The sequence below is a fragment of the Centruroides vittatus genome, unplaced genomic scaffold (assembly GCF_030686945.1).
Source record: "Centruroides vittatus isolate TY-2023 unplaced genomic scaffold, ASM3068694v2 contig_736, whole genome shotgun sequence".
Taxonomy (NCBI): domain Eukaryota; kingdom Metazoa; phylum Arthropoda; class Arachnida; order Scorpiones; family Buthidae; genus Centruroides; species Centruroides vittatus.
In genome coordinates this window covers 96,678-117,633 of record NW_027122472.1, presented here as the reverse complement: position 1 = coordinate 117,633, position 20,956 = coordinate 96,678, and the positions used below count along the sequence as shown (strand labels likewise).

Here is a 20,956-nt window from a genome sequence, read left to right as displayed (position 1 = left end):
AAACGATGCTGGGTGAGAGAAATATTAAAAATTCGAAATTACAACATTTACTCTATTGCGTGAGAAAGTTTCTGCAGCCATCTTGAAAACAACAAGAACCACGTTACAACTAGCGGGAATACGATTGGTGGCAAAATTTTTTCGCTAGCGAAACAGTTTGACAGTTCCGAACTTCGAAGCGATTCCCGAAAATAGTAAAATTCGCCAGAAAACGACGTTATGTCTGAAGTGTTATTCACTCTGTTTCCCGCTTTTGCCAGCAAATCGCGCTCAGTGTGAACTAATGTAAGTTTGCCGAAATGGGGAAAGTTTTTATTGCCAACCGTCAGGATGGCTAAGGGCTATAAGCATGTGGATGGCAGTTTCTAGAAGGCAGGAAAAGCAAGTTTTTCACAAAGAAACCGTTTATTTTCGTTGAAAAATGCTTACATATAATCGACAAGGTCCTTAAAGGCACTGTCCAGTCCGTTAGATGTTTTCAAGGATTTTCCTTCGTCCTGGCGATGGTGGACCACGGAGTGACGACGTATTGAAGTTCGGCACAGATAGGTAGCACAGTAAGATAGAGACGAGCAGAAACACGGAGCGAAGAGGGCGACGATTCCAAAAGGACTTGTTATCGAGGAAGAAGAAGTCTTCTCTTCTTGCAGTCGAAAATTTTATTAGTTTTTCCGCTTAACTTGGCGTTAATTGGGCAGATATTTCTTCTGCGCTTCCTAATTGGTCTCCCACCTGTCTCCAGGTGTAAATGGAGCTTCGTATAGGTCACGGGAAAGGTCGGCAAGAGAAGCTCTATCCGACACCGTCTTTTAGACTATGGTCGCGTTTAATCGTTGACTATGACACCTACGCACATTTTGATAATTTTTCTTTCTAGTTTCGTTTTGCTTTCTAAACTGCGTCTTAAATTTTTAATATTTTTCTTTTTAAATTTTCTTTACCTAAAATTTTGTTTTTCCCGTTACTCTTTATGAGCGTCGACGTCAATGTCCAGTGTCGCCGGCTCGACACTTATAAAAGTTATAATCTTGGGGTTTCACTTAACAAACTTGTACATATCTCTTTTGGGGGCGCTATTTCCGAGCCACACACTAAGCTTAACGCTTTCAATGTTTCTTTCTGAAACCGATTCTGGGCTGCATTCGCGCATGCGTTTTACAGAGCACCAAACTCCCCCGGTTTAGCAGGTGAAAGCTACACACGTATAACGCTTCCAATGATTCTATCCCAGACCGGTTCTGGGCTGTTAGCCGCCCTCGCCCGATTATGTGAACCATAAGTACAGTACATTTATAACTTAACCCAACCTATAGGAATTTACTAGTATGTTTTTATGATAGTTCTGTAAAGTTGACAAAAGTTTTAAAAAAATCCATTAAAATATTTGATATTTTTATTCTGCTCTCCCATCTTATATTACTTGCGTATTTCAGTGTTAAACCAATGATATAGATGGGACATACGAAATCGTAATAAGGGTATGTAGAAAAACACGTGTACAATTCTTGTACAATGTTAAAAAATTAACTGTTACTTTTTCCTTTACAACCAAATTTAATGAATGAGATGCACAAGGTACAAAAAAGCTCCAGAATTTATTTTCCATAAATTTACGGTTGTCATAAAAATTTCTTTTTACTTTTTTCACAAGACTACAAATATTCGGGTACAAAGTAACTGGTTTCGACTTATTTCTACTTAAGTAGTAGTTAAATAATTAAAAGATTAGGGAATTGAGGACATAGAGAAATCCCTGCCGAAAAAGCCAAAATTTTACTTAAACAGAAGCTTAACCGAACCAATTTCTAGCCGAGTACAGTGGGGACTGATTTTTTCGTAATATTAGATAATAAAGACAGAAATTTTTCCAGTTCAATGAGAGTGACTAAAAAGTTGTAAATTTTGGAAATTTTCGTGGACACCGGTCCTAAAACGTATTAGTTAGAAAACAAATGACAGACAATCTACTTAGTATTAAGTTTAACATATTTAGATTTTTACGGCTATGGTGAGAAACGTTTAAAATTTACAACAACCCTGTCATGTTCTTTGAGGTACGCTAGTGATGCGACAAGAGACATTTGACATTGACCGGTACCGGCACCTTCGGGATTTGGCATGCACACACTGCACACCTACCTGGACCATCTCTGATTCCATCATTAGCCACTCGTACTAAGCTATTTGACTAAGTGGATTGTTTTAAAATTTAAAAAGTAAAGAATATTTTATTTTCATTTTATGTACGTTTCTTTACAAAGCTACATTTCATTATAATTTTTTTTTAAAGTATATTAATACAATTGAACAATATATTGTACCAGGTATGTATATCCACAGCACATTTTATTTCACCAAGTAAGTTTTTATAATTTATTTTTAATTTTAGCCCTTATATCGTGGCTAGCGATTCAGAATGTATTGTGATATTAAAAATACATTTAGAGAAGTCTACAGTTTTTACTGGCTTATCGAACAATCAATCAATTATTTTATTAATGCATAAAGATGCATGTCCAGCACCGCTAGGCATAGCTGGGCATGGGTTACAGAGAAAGAGATTGCGGATAAACAATTTTACATAAATATGTAAGTGCGGATAATAGATAAACTTTGGATGCATTAGTACATGCAGTACTTGGAATTTGCAAAGAAATAAAATGTGACAATATAACTGTAGAAAAGCAAATACAGATATAGAGGAATTAAGCATATATGGAGTTTCAGTTAATTGTTAATACTTGAGCAACAAAACGTGTACAGTGAAAAGCATATAAAATACAATGAATAAATGGAGGAAACAGTGCTAAGTATAAAGTACACAGTACTAACAAATACGCAAATGCAATGTGATAGCATTAGTAGGAAGAGGGACTATGAAGTATATACGAGCTGAATTACACATTACCTAGAAGTCGAGTTCCCAGTGGGTACGTTAGTCCTCCAGTTGTACTGGTGGATGAGTTGTACAAATTGGTTGAAGGTGTCCGTATATCGTTTATCAGGTTACTCAGAAACTCGTGATTATTTTGTGGCCAGTGGCCGTGCTTGTGGTTGATTAGGATGTGGAGTTGTGATCTCTCAGGCTCCATCATGGCACAGTCCAGAATGTAATGGAGGCTGCCATCCTGCATATTACAAACGGGGCAGAGGCCGTTGTTTTGTGGGTTGACGAAACGCTTAAGGTATGAGTGAAAGCGGCCATGGTTGGTCAGAAATTGCGTTAGTTGAATGTTGGGAATAATCCATGTATAAGAGTATATTGCAGAAATATCCGGAAAAAATTTATATGTAATATTTTGATTCAAGTCACATTCGTTTTGCCAGTTAGTGAGAAGATCGGTCCATAGTAGTTTTTTGATGTTATGTAGGTTAAATTTGCTGTAGTCTGTTGGTAAAGTTTGTCAGTGGCCGCAGATTTGGCCAGGGCATCTACCCGTTCGTTCCCGGTGTTGAATCGAACAAATGAATACAAATGGAGCATAGACTAGGGATGGGCAACCTTTTTCTATGTAAGGGCTGCATTTTAAGACTTTTGAACTGATGCGGGCCGCATACAAGACAAAGAGAAAAAAAATGTTGGTAAATCAGAATTATTTATTCATATATAATTATAAATTAGCATATGTATATTTAATTTAGCATCTGGAACTGATGTAAGCGTAATATATTGGAAATATTTGGTTAAATATTCGTCACTGCTAGTTTTAAATTAGTTTCGATGTGTCTGTTAGCCGGTTTTTTTGTTTTAATTTTTACTAAATTCATTGCAGGAAAAACTATTCACATACATAAGTTGTAAAAATAACGTTTGAATTTTTGCTGCATACTACCTTAAGCTGGGAAATTGATATATTTATTCACATTTTATGCGTCTCGGGGGCGCAAAATATATGAATGTGTGTCGCATGTTGCTCATCCCTGCCCTAGACCATCACCGATGCGCAATTAATTCATTGCTCCTGGAAGTCGGCTTCTTAGAGAAACACAGCTTCTCTGTCATCAAATGTCACGGCACGCCACTGACCAACCTACATTTTTGTCGGTGTTAAAAATATCCATTTCTATGTTACGATATTTCCAATCGCGTCGGATTAACCGGACTTAACCTTGTCCCAAGTAATTACGATTATATTCCGTTAATTAAATTAATTAATAATATGTCAAGCGATAATAATAATAAAATCAAGTAATAATAAAATAGATTCCCCCTATGTCCTAGTAAACTTTATTAAAGAGAGAGTAACGAAAATATGGAAGAAGCGATTAAAAAATATAATGACGGTTTATAAGCTTTCTAAAATTTTGGCTCAAAACATCAGGAAAAGGGAAACACCGGGTTTGAGCTGTCACTAGTAGTGAACGCGCTATCAACACCACACGCATCTGCTGTACGAACGCTGCTGGAGAATTCGTGCCACCCGTGCTCGTATGTAAACGTAAACGAATGACAGATGACTTAAAGCGTGGATGGCCACCGAATACGTTGTAGAGTTGTTTGGAAATCGGATGGATTCCGAGTACATTATTTGTCGAATGGTTTAAACATTTTATAAAGTGTCTGAGACTGCAAACATCGCGAGACAGTCGAGTTCTTCTCATCTTAGACGGTCATTCGACGCACACGAAGAACATTGATGCCATTTATCTGGCAAAGTACTATGGAATAATCACGCTCTCTCCGCCAGCACATACCACACATAAGTTGCGTTCTTGTTCTTATAGAAAGTCCTTATTAAAAAAAAGCTCGAGAATAAAATAGAAAAATTCGAGAACAAAAACGTATCGAAGAATCTTGGTGCGAAGAAAAGTAAAACCAATAAAATATGACAAAAGGAGAATAAAAAAAGAAATAAGAAAAAAATGAAAATAACAGTTGGTACTGTAAATTATGCCAAGAAGACGTAAAAGTAAGTATGATCGAATGCACGCGATGCGAGATATGGGTATATGAACTTTGCGCAGGAACCAATAAACAGCAACGGATTACAACTGCGATGACTGCCAAGAGTTGGCCAAGACCGTCAACCGAATCTACGCACGTATTAATACATTATTAATTAAGATTTTGATTCTTAAGATGCAAATCAATAATAGGATCTCAAAGTACGATTTAAGATGAATGGTCCTAAATCGTACTTTTTTAGTGTTTTTTTAAATTGTTTATTTCTCAGAAGTTTATAAGATTTATGCAAAATTTGATTATGGTAGTAGTAAAATATTTCTCAAATAAAAGTTACTTAAAATAAAAAATAATTTGTGTTTATTAATTTCGATAATATGACGGGTTTTCCTTAAGGGGTACGAATTAGGCAAGTTTCCCCTAAATCTTGGGACGGTTTCCTAACAGTTGGGGGAAGAAGAGACAAATAAACGCACTAACATACACTTGTAAGCTGGAGTGAAACACACCGGAAGCGATGTTAAAACAGATGTTAACAAGTGATGTACTGTATGTTTGTAAATTATTGTTGTGTAGCATCGTGATACAGCACGAACTCACCAATTTCATATTTTGTCCGCATTTCAGACATACATATGTAAGAGTCCGAATCGAACGACAAACAGTTTTATTATTTCATATTATTTTATTCGTTTTTCTTTGTTCTTTATACAAATTTTGACATCGGAAACGAAAGTCAACTTTTTCGGCCGGAGGACGACTGTATTTCCTTTGCCAAGGTTCGTTTCCTCTCCCCGCGGATCTTAAAGATGAGTCAGGGAGGAACTAAGAATGGAAGTCGCTAATTGGTGAATAAAATAACGTGATCAGATGAAATAAAAGGAGGGAACGCTAGGACAGAGGGTCGTTCGCGGTTCCCGCCTCGACCCGAATGAGAAAACCTCCGATTTCCACCGACGATCGAATTAATCACGCCGTCCGGCTCTCCATCCACTCTGAGACGATCCCCTTGACGAGGTACGACGACCAATATTCTGTAAGCTCTCTCTCGGGTTAGGAACCCCCGTTTTAGTACGTAGGGCAATATAGTCCTTTCGATGTTAGACTTTGTAACCGATCGCTTTCGTTAGTCAATAAATGTTGTTTGTTGTTTAACTGGTGTCATTTATTCGAATATCGCCTACGTCTTATCGACAAACCCACCCGCTTCCTCCACTCGACCCGACAGTAAATAACTTAATCCCGACACTTCGGGAGATCCGACAAAAGTAGCCATCCGTGACAGTGGCCCGGTCTATCCCTGACCCGTAACCGAAAGTAGGGAGGTACGACTCCGTCTACCTCACGGGGTTGCCACACATAGGAAAGGAAAAAGTGTCTCAATTTCTTTCCGTTTCGTTCTGTCCAGTGTGGCAAGTTTGCCTACAGGAAAAGTGCACTAGCACGAAATATAATAAATAAGTCAATGGACAAAAAGCGGTTTGAATAATACTACTCTTTATATTACGTGACCCCTTAACATGTCCAAAAATGAAATTTGGTTAAATTCTTCTATTTCATTTATATTCCCTTTAGCTATACGGAACCATGCGTAATCACCTGTATTTTTGCATTTATTACATACCGCCTTACCTAAAGGACAATTTACCTCGATATGTTTCACAGGTTTTCTATACCAACAACAGCAGTTCGAAGTTTTGTTTTCGGTAGCTTCCAGCTTCAAAAATAAGTGCTTCCTTCGTACGGTCTCGCCTAATGCATACATGTTTTTCCCAGAATTGTTCTTGAAAGTTTCCTGCTGCTTTTTACTGTTTCGGCCTGTTTCGCAGTGTTGATTGTTTTTTTCACAGTTTCTAGTAGCAAACGTTCCGAGACTTTTTTTATCTCTAATACCTCAAATAATTCTGTCCCTAATCATCTCGTCTCGTAACGAAGCAGGAAAATTACACTTTTTAACAAGACTGGATAACGAGGTAACGAAATTCTCCACCGTTTCCTTCTTAAAACCGAGAATAGAATTTATATCTTTGTTGGGACGAAGTATATTACGAATGCCGCCTTAACCTTGAAATAGTCATTTTTTCTATCTTGGTCGGGAAGACTGAATAACGTCAAAAGTTTCTGGGCTTTCTGGCACATTTCTGGCATATCGAAGAATTTACCTGGTCCACTTGTTTTTATTACGGAGTCCAGACGCTGTTCGAAACGCCCTAACCACGCTGTTGCTACGAAGTCGATGTTCTCTTCTTAAACAGAGAATCGTCCATTCGGTATTTTACGAAAGGGTGACTTGTTGCGAGTGAAATAAAATGGACAATGAAGGCAATGCACACTGTTTAGCGTACACCCCATTTATTCGAAGAGAGAGAGTTGTTACAACAAAAGTTTTTTCGTATCACCTACCACACACGCTTTTAGATGGAAGAATTTTGGTTACGTCTTGCCTCACAATTAATGTCTTTTTAGACTAAAAGTCTTGTTTTTAGATGAAGCGTTATCCTATATTCGGATGAATTCGTTAATCCTCTGCAGGCCGAACTAAAGGAATGTCCAGTTGACCCGATAAAATAAAAATGCCAGAAGCAGAAGTGGGAGACACGTGGTCTGTCTGAGATCTAATGGAGAAAACAGGCGGATAAGAAGCGAGAGCGAAGAACTTCGATATGATCGAACAGTAATTTTGGTGAAAAAAAAACCTCGTGACCTGGAGACACGAGTTTATATCAATTTGTACCGTCGTTCTCTCATCTCGATCTTTTTCGGTTACTCGTTCACGCTTTGTGATTGGTCTTTTATCGGCTTCCAGGAGTAATTCCAGATCAAGCCAGAAGACGGGCGAGATCGACGTCGACGTTTTATTTAAGGCCGATTTTCGATCTCAACCGGAAATAGTCCATTTTTATTTACATTGTTTATTACGTCCCAACACAGTGTAACTTTAAATGAAAGTTTTTTTTTACCTATCTCGATAATATTACTATTTAAACGTTGTCGATCGAAGTTTTGGGAAAGATTCGGACTCACCCCGAAGCTTAAGATTTGGAACATTTCTCTTATAAAGGAAATTGTGATTAATAAAACGGAAAGCTTTTTCAACCATAAAACACATTTTTTATTTTCGATCCATCAATTACAATGATTACAGTGTTGTGTACACGATTTCAGTGGTATATGTGTTGACAAGAAAAATACTTTACCCTTTCGTGTGCAAAAATGTTGACCTTGAAAAACACTTTTACGGTATGATACTATTCAAACCATCGATTATTTTAACAATATATTGGACTTAACATAGAAGAACCACTTTGAAATCAGAACATATATTAATGTAAACATTTAAACTTTTGTCTTACTTCTTTTAACAATTGCTTGTACAATAGAAACTCGCTAATTTGAACTCCAGTAGTCTATTGGTTTGATTTATAGGTATACGGCAACGCGACACTCAGAAAATACGCTGGAGAAAATGCCTTCCGAGAGGATTTTTATGGGTAACTGGCCCCTATTCAGGCGTTACTAACGTGGAGAAAACCCGGAAAACTCCGCGTGGCCAGCCCGTTGGCCGGGCGCCAACTCCCAGTATTCGGTGGTTTTATCCACTCGGCCACTGGTGGGCAAAAAGAATGTCGAAAAATCCGAAAAACTCTGTAATTTAAACAGATAAGAGTGCCAATTGGTTTATAGTGGCGAATTCTTACTGTACATTACACAAAAATTTCACAATTTGATATTTATAAGTAACAAAGATAAAGATGCAGCGAGTATTTCTAAAATGCTTACAGTTAACAACAAAGCATGAAACTACAGTGTTCTTTTTAAAGCTAAGTGTTCAATTTGAATAACTTTCCGAGAATTACTTCTGCGATAAAGCAACCAAATGCTAAGGCATATCCTATGAAAAGTATTGCAAATGCACCATACAGATGCTCGAGAGTTAGACTCGGAGGTGGATCTTCAATAACGAGTGGTTCCACTTTTTCATATATGTTAAATATTCCGCTTTCAAACATTCTTCGAATTCTAAAAAAGCACAGAAAAATAAAAACAGTTTTAAAATATTACACGGATAGTAATTATCACATTGTTAACTTACACTTTGTTTAATTTTTCTTTATAAGGAAATCCTTTCTTCATTGGAAATGCATTGTAAAAGGTAGAATATGTGTCTTCGGATACTGCGTACTTCGAGTCGTAGACAAAAGAAAAATACTTGACAAGAGAAGCGTATGTAATAATTGCAAATCCGTCTTTATTAAAGGGTTTTTCGTGAAATTTCACCAGTTTAAAAGCGATCTCAAAACTGTTAAGATATTTTGTGTATAACATATTATTTTTCATATTTTCAAAGAAATTCGTGTCCTGATACATGTATATATGTTTCATGAAATATTTGAAACTTTCGTTATAGAAAAGTTCTGCATTTTTCGTTTTATTTTCCTGCAGAAAAGAAAACTTTTGTGTTAATTTTCCAAAAGAGAACAAAACCCTTTAACACTATTTATATATTTATTAACAATATTTTCCTGCAATATTTCTTATTATAATCTTATAATTACTGCTACAGTAATATTGCAATATAAACAAAACGAATTCAGTACTTTCTAACGAACGTTCCTGGGGGTAAACTCCAAGAAAGGGTTTCAGATGCCCCCCCCCGCTCATCCCTCTACATCTGCCTCTGATCTAATTATAACCAAAAGCAAAACGAAGCGATTCATTTTAATAACTCTTATTAATAATATAATTAAAATGAATGAAATTATAGGAATTTTAATCATTTATTTTAAGTTATTTACATTTTACATATTTTAATACAGTTTTTGACGAATTGATTTTTAAAGAGACAATTATCCAATAATTTATGGCGCAAATAGGCAGTAAATTGAATTCGTTTGCATTCTAAACTTATTACTTAATTTATCTAATTCTATTAATTGGCTATTTTTCGCAACCAATTTTCAACTTAAACAATATTTAAAAATAAGTAATTTTATTTTGTAGAAAACGGCGTAACTAATGCTCATTACTTACACCGAAAAATCCCACTAAATTACCAGGAAACAGCGTAACGTTGATTTTGTTTTCTGCAACGGCGCTTGCCAATTCGTCGAAATTTTTCGGCAAAGGTTCGTTTACTTGGACAACCATCAAAGACGTTAAAACTCCGGCATAACCCCAGACCAAGACCAAAGTCATCAGCAACCAGATGCCAAATGCAATTCTCGAAGACGATCGATTCGTCCTCTCCAAATTCACTCCTGCGGAAGAAGAAAGAAAATATTTAATTTAATTTTCTAAATGAAACTTGTATATAAAAACTTTAAAACCGACCTTGAAACAGTAAAGCCGTTATCAGGTACCAATACATTCTCGCCATCGTCCACGCTTCGCTGTCCTTAATGAATTTCCGGAAGATTATTCCGAAGACGAGAAGACAGAAAATGAGGGAAAACCAAACCTTAATTACATTAATATAAAGGAAATTCATTAATAATTCTTGCTTATTTTGCATTTTCTACACAATTTAAACAGAAACGAATATTCTACCTCCATCGAGAATGGATTGAGAATCGTTTGCCACGTCAATTTTCTTTTCTTCTCTTTTATAATAAAGACGATTGGTTGAATTTCAAAGGGTTCAGAAAAGTCCATATATCGAGACATTTCGTACGAAATGGGTTTGTGATCGGTCGAGATGTCCGCTACCTTTATTTACCGTTGAAAATGTAAATTGTAAGATTATTACGTGTTGACGAACGATTGTTTTTATATAACACCGCAATTAAATTAAACATTATATTAAAATCTCTAGAGTTATCGAAGAAAACTTCTTAATTTTATATTATTACGCATTTAATTTTGTGATTATTGCGGCGAATTTTGATATTAAATGAGATATTTAATGTGTATATCTGAGCTGATTTGTTGCCATGCTTGGTTAAGATTCCATAAGCCATTTACTCGGACGTGTCGACAATGTAACGCCTCAAAATACTTACAAAGGAAAACGTGCGATTAATAAATACCTGATGCTTCACTTGGAGAATTCCAAAATTGTGGGCGTTCCGTCTTGCTTCTTGAAGAAGAGCAAAGGTAAAATTTTTCGGAAATTCGCATCTACAAAGACGAACAAGTTTTACGATTCGAAGAAATACAAATTGTATGTGTAAAATTAAACCGTTACAATTTTTAAATTAATTGTAGAGCTTTTTCCTATTATGTGGTTGAGGATTTACTATTATTTAAATGAAAAAAAAGATAACACTTATTCCAAATAATACAATTAATAACATGAAAATAACTGATTTTTATTTAATTTTTCATTCTTTTTTCTAGAAATAACTGATGTTTATTAATGTTGTATTCTCTTTTATTAAAATTAAAATGTGTAAAACATGTTGCATTTATCAAATAATAATTGTGTTTATCTTTACTTTAATTTTATATTTTATTTTAAATATTTATTATAACATTAAATTGTGATGAAGTAACTTAAGAAATGGTAACTGAAAATAATGGAATAATGTGTGTGACAAATTACGTTAAAATTATTGATTTACCACAAATGATGTCATTAAAAATTCACTGCTTCTAATTTAAAATGATTGAAAATATTGATATTATTATATAATCCACAAACTGTCGTTTATATAGTGTAGTATTCGAGTCTAATGACGGATTAATTGTCCTTCGGTCAGTTATTATTTTTTATACTTTGTTTACTTCTAAACAGTAATGTTGGCATGCGAGAATGTCGGAGAAGGTAGAAAGTGCAGCTCCATTTTTTTGTACATCTCAATTACAAAAATACACTTCGTATTTGATAGTATTAAAAATGTTATAGGAATATTTGTATATATTACGTACAGTATCACGCGTAAAGTCTCGTATATTCAAATTCGGTTGCGAATCGAGTCAGCAACGACAGATATAAAACAATAATAATAAATAATACGTTAATTCAATAACAGTGAAAAGTAAATAAAATAATTTGTGTAATGTTGAATTTATTCCTTTATCTTTCGCGAAAGCAAAAGGAAATTATAGAAACATTAACCCTGTACTTTTCGGATACATTCAAAGAAACTTCTCACTTACTTGAAATTTATAGCAGTTTGAATCATTCGCGCAATTTCTTTTGTGTCTCCAAAATTTATGTCCTCGCACTCCAGAAATAAATAAGGATTTGCCTACAAGTGAAAATTGATTTTATTACAATACTGACAGTTTGTAAATCGTTGTAAAACACCAGTTTTTAATTGAGTTCACGTAATAAAATATTCAAGTGCAGTCGAGACATTTTTTTTAGTTATGTATTTTACTCTGTACATCAAATAGCATTTTATGCGTATGGATAATCCTCTTGAGCGTATTTAATATTTAGACTTCGCTCAAATCATAATAACCTCTATGCGGTTACAAGTACACCGAGAATATCTTTATAGCGATGTTGAGGCCGAAGTTTTAAACGCGAAAACGTGTACGTCGAACGTTGAGCACGATTCCACTGGCTTTCCGAAAGCCATTGTCAAACTTCTAGGCTTACGGGAAAGCGGCGCTCAACGTCCGACGTACACGTTTTCGAGTTTAAAACTTCGGCTTCAAACTCGCTAATAACATTACAATTTAACTTAAACTTTTTTCACACAACTCCTTTATAATTTTCAATGAAGTTTATTGTTTAGAAATTTTATTGTAATAATTTAATTCGTAATACGTAAAATAGTTTAAAGGGCCGAATTCTCACTTATGTTCGGTATTTTTCTTATGCTTCACATCGAAGGATGAACGGCTATATTTGGGAAATTTACTATTTCTATTCGACAAGTACGTAATACCAGAGAATCAACTAAATAATGGTTTCCATCCTATTGAGCGTAACATAATAATGTAGGATTAGTTGTAATAAAATAACTTACATTTGGTGTTGAAAGTATCCACGTCGGTCTATCGTCTTCTGATCCTGCAAAATATCAAAATGTTATTGTTACTTTAACAATTTTTTTAATGATTTTATGTATTTACGTTTTTGTTACAATGGATGTAAAGCCTAATTAGTTAGTGATAATTACAATGAAATTAGATCTGTATCGAGTCTAGACGTACTAATCAAACTCATTAAAATGGTTTTTATCTTATCTTCGTTACATACAATTGTTTTTATAATAAATCACAGTTAATAAATGACACTGTCCTCTTTAATACATCGTGTAATTTCACTCGAGTAAGAAACTAACGTTCAGAAACATACTTTACATTCATTTCTACTTAAAATAAAATAATAAATTATTACATAAATTACAATACTTACTGGCATGGTTGGTATCGGAGACCGTAACCATCAAAATACACATCAGCAGAACACAAGACAGCATTTTCACGTGTGTACCGAATGATATCTGAATACGTAATGATGGCAGATCGATGTAACACTCGGATTCGCGTAAAAATAGATAGCAATAGTTCGCCAATGAAAATGCTTACTGACAACTGTGGTGATGACGGGATCGCATCCGAACGAGTAGTTCACGAAGAATTTTTTAAGGACGATTTGTTTCCGAAATCGAACCCCATCCTCATCATTCAATCCCCTAATTATGCTCTTGGGTAAGAAAGAAGTCCTGTCGCTCTAACACAGTTCAAAATAAATATTCACGTATTTAAGGAAACACGGAGTAAACAAATTTCTGCTTTTTTTCAAAGGCGAACTTTTCATACATAGCTACTTTTACCTTTTCAGGTAGCACATGAGTAAATTGAAGAAATATAATATTGAAACCTCTTCCAAGCTGAAGACAATCTTTAAAATCGAATTTTCTGCTTCTATCGTACGAAACGGAAGTTAAATGTACGGCAAATATACGAGAAAAATCTATCAATACTGTATAGACAAAATTGTTTGCCTAATTAAAATTTATACTTAAGAAAAATCAGGGCATTTAGTCGCAAATGTCATTCCTAACAAATTCTCTCGATATTTCTTTCATTCTTGTAAATTTGTAGTTAAAATTATACGTAATGTTAAAAACACTTATTGGGCTGCAATTTGAAAAATTAAATACATTTTTACGGTCGTCCGACTGCTGTCTGTCCTTCCTTAATCTCGAGAACAAAGTTTGATAGGTGACCGGCACGACTCGATTGGAACCGGAAAAGTACGATGAACGGGGAAAAGACACTAGTGATTTGAAGGTGGAGAGCATATATTTTAAATTAAATTCATTAAAAACATGATTAAAAATTGCAGCCAGGCATTGCGACCGTGTCACGGTAAAATAATTGCTCGTTTATTTATTTAATATTATTTTAAATAAAATATGAACATTGTTATTGATGTTCAGTTCCGATAGAAACTGTTCATTTATTTATTCGTCTTATAATAAGAATGGATGAGTGAAAAATATTGAGTACTTTCTTACTTAACAAGCATTTCTCAGATTTCTTGTGTTCATCGAACAAAGAAAATATAACTTCATTTATTCTATGTTGTTGGCATGGTCCTAAACAGTTGAGTTCAATATTAATTAATGCACTTTTCCATTAGCTCGAACAAACTACGACATCATTTGTAATGTGTTTACAACAATAAAAATTCCATTAAGCGACAATTATAATGCGTACGAAACATTACTGTATATTTACTGACGGTTATTAGAGTGTTGTCTCGCAGCATTATGTTTTCAATTAAACGGTACCAGGCGCAGTTATCTCCAGTTCGGTATTACTAAATGTTACAGACAGAGATTTCTTCTGAACTAAATTGTAAATTGTAAAATCATCATCATCATCATCTTTATTCGTAATAAGGAAACCTTGTTACAAGGGGGGGGTTATTTTAGGTGTATATCATTAAATATTAACAACAAGTGTACAGTAGTATTCACACGTAAACAATAAAAATAATTAATCAATTCGTATAACAATGTTTTAATACCCTAACAATTTGAGTAAAAAAATTGACAATTTTATACATTTTATAGCCTGTATATACCTTCTGAATCATTTAAAAACATCTTGTCGATATCATTAATATAAAAGTTGAACAGATGTGGTTAAAGTGGCTCACCTTATAAAATTCCTCTATTTATAATTAATTCAAGATATAATTGATTGCCATATGCAATATTGATTTTATATTAAGAGAAAAAATACGTAATACCATCAGCAAGTTTGTTACCAGCCCCTAATATTTTTAGTTTATTAATTAGATCAGGAACATATACAGAATCATAGGCCTTAGCTCTATCGATAAATGCCGCATAAATTTTTCTTGGCTTTTTTATTACGTAAGTTTGAATTAATGAAGTTAATAACTTAACAGAGTTCCATAATGGCGGTAAAATTAAAGAATCACAAAAATAATTAAATAAATCAAGAAGTAAGTGCTTCCCGGTCGGAGGTAAAAATTTCATAAATTTATTAGTAATTAAATCCTGTCCTGGCAATGATTTTGGTTAATGTTATCTATGGTTCCAAAATGGCGGCTCGACTCTGATTCCAGCAAATAGAAGAAATGAAACAGTGGGGACTCGGGTTATAACCTAACCTAACCTATTCTAATAAATTACCATAATTATTATCAAAAAATTATTAGAATAGGTTAGGTTAGGTTAGAACGCGCGTCCTCACTGTTTCCTATTATCTATTTGTTGATTATTTGCTATTTGAATTGACATTCTTATAGGAAAATGGTCGGAAAGGTCATAATTTAATATCTGAATCTCTACGTAAGTCTGTAAATAACTCTGAACATATTGTTAAATCAATTGTTGATCATCCCGCATTAGTTAAGCGAGTAAATTCGGACGGGAAATCGTTTTCTATTCTACCATTTAATATGTGTCGTTGTAGTTGATCCATATATTCGAGAAGTTGAATTCCTAGTTTGTTATATTTTTTATCTTTTGATTTACGGATATTTTGAATCAATAAATTAGTTCCCTTGTATTCCGTATCCATTTTTTGGGCTATTCCGGCATTTAAATCTCCAATTACTATAAAGTAAGACAACTGCAAATCTGGATTCGTAATTTGGATTAAGACTCCTACATAACTGTCGGTATTATGCGAAATTTTTTCTTAATAAATAAAGTAAAACCACCAAATGGACGACCGGGGCCAACCGGTTTATGGGCCCCTGTCGAAAAAATGACATTAAATTCGTTATTATTTTTAAAAAATCCATCATTTATCGCGGTCATCCGTGTTTCCGTTAAACCTATTATATCGGAATCCTTTAATAGATATCCTTTAATTTAAATTCAATATTATCGATTTTTTAAAATAAACCATTACAATTCCAATTTATTATTCTTAACTGAGGTTTATCCTGAATTTTATTGCTATCGACTTCATTATTTATTATATCCAGAGGTTTCGGGCATGTGTGTATGTGTGTTTAATATCTCAAGATAGAATGAAGACTAAAAGACGAAATTTGGTATGATAACTCGTGTATAAAGAACATTGACGCTAGTAAAGTTTGGTGATTAAGTGTCGATGAGGCGGGGAGATAGAGATGTTATGTGTCATATCTCCAGAGTGGTCGGACTTAACACAAAATATTTTAGATTTTAATACTTTTATAGAAATTAGGTTTAGAGGTCTAAAAAAACTTAAGCTTGAATCAAAAGGTAAAATTAAACAACTTTGTTATCACAGTAGCAACAAACACTATACTTCTTCTGTTGGATTATTTGTAAATGAATGATAAGTTATCGGTTATAGCAATAGAAGAATATCCACTGAAAGATGAATACGAAGTGAATAAACCAAAGAATGAATAACCCCGCTTCATTTCACAGTACATCGACATTTATACAGTATGAAATTTTTTCCTCAATATAAATGGTGTTTGTTGATAACTGGTCATGGCATTGATTCTCCCGTGGCGGCAATCAAATTTTTTCTATATTATAGAATTTATGATTTTTAGGAAATTCTCAGACTTTTGCCTCATTCACCAAAACTTCACATATCGTGGATTTGGCTATTTTTATGATTTTCACATATTAAATATTATAGGTTTTGGGCGTGTGATTGAAGGCTGTTTTGTGGTTTTTAATTTTTTGATATTTTTGTCTGATTTTTGGCAATTTTTCTTGATTTTTCAGTAATTTTTTTTTTCATTTTTGTCAATTTTTCATGGTGTTCCTGTATTTTTTGCAATATTAATATAATTTCGTCATTCACATTTTGGTGGGGCAGAAACACTTTTATTACACTATTCACATATTATAATATTAATATTTAATATCTATTAATAGTACATGACCAATTAATTAAAACGAAAAATAATAATTAACTTTAAAAATAATTGAAGTACGAGATACCATTTATTAAAATAATCGTGATCAAAACTCTGCAGTCGGAGATGAGTCTTTTTGTTTATGCGCTTCTTTGTGAAGTGTTATTTCGGTTTCGGTTAGGGGTGAAAAAACATTTTATATTCGATATATAAAATTTTATACCACATAATATTATATTGCATTTGCAAACATTTTTATATATGAAGTGCAGCCAAAAAATAAAAGAATAAAAAAAAGCTGTTTTAGAGGTCAAACCAGGTTATTCTATTTTGTATTGTTTCTTAGGTAAAACTGTGTTTCGGTTTTAGAACGAATTCGATTTACAACAACTTTTAGGAAAGAATTATGTTCGAAAACCGAAGTTTGACTGTTTAGAAACGTTTCGCTCTTCTAGTGTCAGTTCTCATTAATTTTCTGGCAATTTAGCATAGTCTTAAAATTCACAATTAAATCTCGACGAAACGTACATAAAAATAACAGAAAATATTCTTTACTTTTTAAATCTTAAAACAATTCACTTAGTCAAATAGCTCCCAATGAGTGGCTAATGGATGGAATCGTTGGAAGCGTTATACGATATTTTGGTGTGTAGCATCCACCAGATAAACAGTGTGAGTTTGGTGCTCCGTAAAGTGTGCAAATGCCTGTAATCTGACTGCTTTACACTATTCAGATATTTTCGCCGTGGAAGCTGTTCCGTATTCGACGATACGGCGCTTCCATTAGGAATATGCATATACGATGCGGCGACCAGTTAATTTATCTCAAACGCACGAGATGGCGCCACTCCTCCAGAGGCCCCCATAGCCTCGTACACGAGAACTCAATTATTCCGGTGGTATTCTGGGATACCAGTTTTGTCGGAGGTTAGCAGCTAGAGCACGTGTAGCTCTGACGTGTATTGTACTTGTACCGAATGTTTATGAATAAATATTGTTAGTGTTTAAAAGGTAGTTGTGGATTTCACGAGAATCATTTTACCGCATCCCGAAAAACACAAGTTTCAGTAATGATCGAAATGGATGGGTGATGGACTAGCCATTTCTTCTGATTCCACGTGCGGCCCTCCATTACCCCCGACGAATTTATATTCAAATATACAATCTTATCGTCATTTTCCACATGTATAGAAATTTGTAATAAAATACATAATGCGGATATAATAAAAATATTAATTTTAAGTAATTAAAAGTACGCTAAAATAATAACACAATAAATGAAAATAATCGCATAATACAGTGATTCTCAACCACTGTGCCGTGGAACTTTAGTGTGCACCCACTGCAAATTTCGATATATAAGCGAGGTCAGACAAATAATTTAATCGGTTCTACGTTTCTAGAGCGCATTTGGAAACTTTAACCAATGTTACGGAAATTTACCAAAGCATTTAGAAAATACCTAAATCACCAACTTCGTTTAAAAATCAGTTATGACGTAACTGGATGTTCCGCGATACTTACCAAAGTAACGCTGTGTGCCGCCAAATTATTAAATTACGAAAAGTGTACCGTAACGAAAAAAAGGTCGAGAATCATTGGCACAATATCTATTTATATTTAAAATAAAACAAGGGAAGCTGCGTTTGCACGGTTTCCACGGACATCACGCCACCGAGTGATTCCTAATTACATATCATTTATAATAATGTATTTAAGATGCGGATCACATAAATGTCAGACGAGTAACACTATCAAAACGTGCGGAAACGAATAGTAATTAACCGAGCTTTGTTTATAACGAATAAAGTAAGAAATTGTCCTTTCGAGGACAGAAATAATCCTTTCGAACAATTCGGTGCTTCTCTTAAATAATGATTTAAGTCTTTGGCATTATAGGCCACGGCACATCATCGAAAAATTTGTGATTTTCGATTCTTTCTTCTGTAAGACGTTCCTCGGGATTCTGAAATGGTCAACGATAATGATTAATTACACTCGTTGCAACTACTCAATACAATTACCTTACTTAAACTATATCAGAGAAATTGCGATAAAACAAACAAGGAGTGATACGTCGATAACTTTTTAAATTTCTTATTAATGATTAAAATGTAATTAAGTCAGTTACTGAAAACCGTAATTCCACGTTCGATTAACCGTAATGAGTTAATCGTCAAGAGATTCGGTAAAAATGCTCTAAAAGTCATTTGTCTCAAAAAACCAATGATGGCGTACAACATTAATTGTAAAAAAATGTTAGATATTATGATATAAAGAAATGTGAAACGTGTAATATATCAAAATAAAACGACACGACATATAAAAAGATTTAGTAAAATCTATAGTACAAAAATCAGAAAATTAATTACATAAAATGCATAATAAACTTACTTTCTGTAATAAATCCTGGATTATTTGTTTGGCATCCTGCGGTAGTTCAAAAGGATACGTCAACTTCACTTGTTCGGCAACTGCAATGATATTTTTATATTAATCCTCGTTTCGTTTCTTTCTTAACGACTTCCGAATCGATACTTACTTCGGACATTTTCGTTTATCGGCAATGACTGGAAATCTTCGATGGTCATAATTTGTTCCAGGTAAATGTTCATTGGAGTTTTTCCGACCAAAATCTGATACAATACAACTCCAAACGCCCACCAATCGCAGTAAGCGTCTGTAAACCATACATTGATTTCACCAATAAAAGAAAGAAATAAAAGATCCATTAAATGTAAATAACGTTTCTTACCGTATTACTTCCGTTTAAGAGTTTCTGGGCATAAATAAAACAGAGTGCCGCAGAACTCTTTTGGATGGCGTTCGAGCTGAAAACAATAAAATCGTCACGTCACGAGAAAAGTACAGTCGAAGAACGAAAAGAGGCGTACAATACTTACTGTGCACAGGTCAAAGTCAATCAAATGGGCTTTGTTGTTCTTATCCATTAAGATGTTGTTGGAGCTTATATCTCTGTGAATAATTTCTATCGGTGAAAACAAAATAATTTGTCACACAGTATATATATACGTAAGGAAATTTATAGGTAAGAATATATTTAGATAAAGCACCTTTTTTGTGAATATAAGCGATGGCCGAAGCGAGTTGTGCACCGATCGTTTTAGTTTGGGTTTCCGATAATATTTTATTTATTTCTAAGAAGGCTGTCAAATTCTTTCCTTCCACATAATCACACACGAAACAGTAACTGAAGAGCACGAATTGTTTATTACTCGAAACATATAACATATTACGAATCAGTAATATCAAAAAACGCAAACCTTACCTAATATCAGTTTCGTGGTTACCAATAAAACTCACAATGTGAGAATGACTGGAAGCACAACGCCAAGCAATTCCTTCTGTGACAATGTCGAATTCCTGTAAATAAAAAACTATACGAAATGCGAAATTAATATATTGTGTATTAGTTGTTTGTGGTATATTTCTGAAAAGTATTAACAACAATATTATATAAACGAACTGTGTTTTTTCAGTCAACCGTACACACTTCACGTGCCAAAGATAAAATAAAGTAGTACATTCTTTAATTCTACCAACGCCCAAACATTGTATTGTTTTTTCATAGAAAGAATACCGAAAACGAGGCTCGATGCATACCTGATTTAGTAAAAACGGTCGTTTCTCGATGGCTTTGACAGCGACTGTTCTGTCGGAATTTTTACACCGAGCCACATAGACTGTGCCGAAAGATTCATTACCAATTTTTTTAAATTCGTACTTATCTTCGAAATTGTCTAAACGTTCAAGTCCAAATTCAAAATCGTCCGATTCGCATTTTT

At 34.1% G+C, this 20,956-nt stretch overlaps 1 protein-coding gene across 2 annotated transcripts; it reads right to left on the bottom strand.

Moving 5' to 3' along the window:
- Positions 1-18,998: 18,998 nt before the first annotated feature.
- LOC136980909 (RAC family serine/threonine-protein kinase homolog) lies at positions 18,999-19,999 on the bottom strand. Of its 2 annotated transcripts, XR_010881624.1 has the most exons (4): positions 19,906-19,999; positions 19,693-19,830; positions 19,545-19,624; positions 18,999-19,116 (listed from the first exon to the last, which is right to left on the bottom strand). XR_010881624.1 is itself a non-coding variant. In XM_067277109.1 (3 exons), exons 1-3 carry the CDS (start codon positions 19,880-19,882, stop codon positions 19,030-19,032), a joined length of 357 nt encoding a protein of 118 aa, XP_067133210.1. In that variant the 5' UTR covers positions 19,883-19,896; the 3' UTR covers positions 18,999-19,029. The 2 variants fall into 2 exon arrangements, 1 of the variants encoding a protein (XP_067133210.1); XM_067277109.1 differs by lacking the exon at positions 19,906-19,999 and having other exon boundaries at positions 19,693-19,896.
- Between the last annotated feature and the right edge of the window lie 957 nt (positions 20,000-20,956).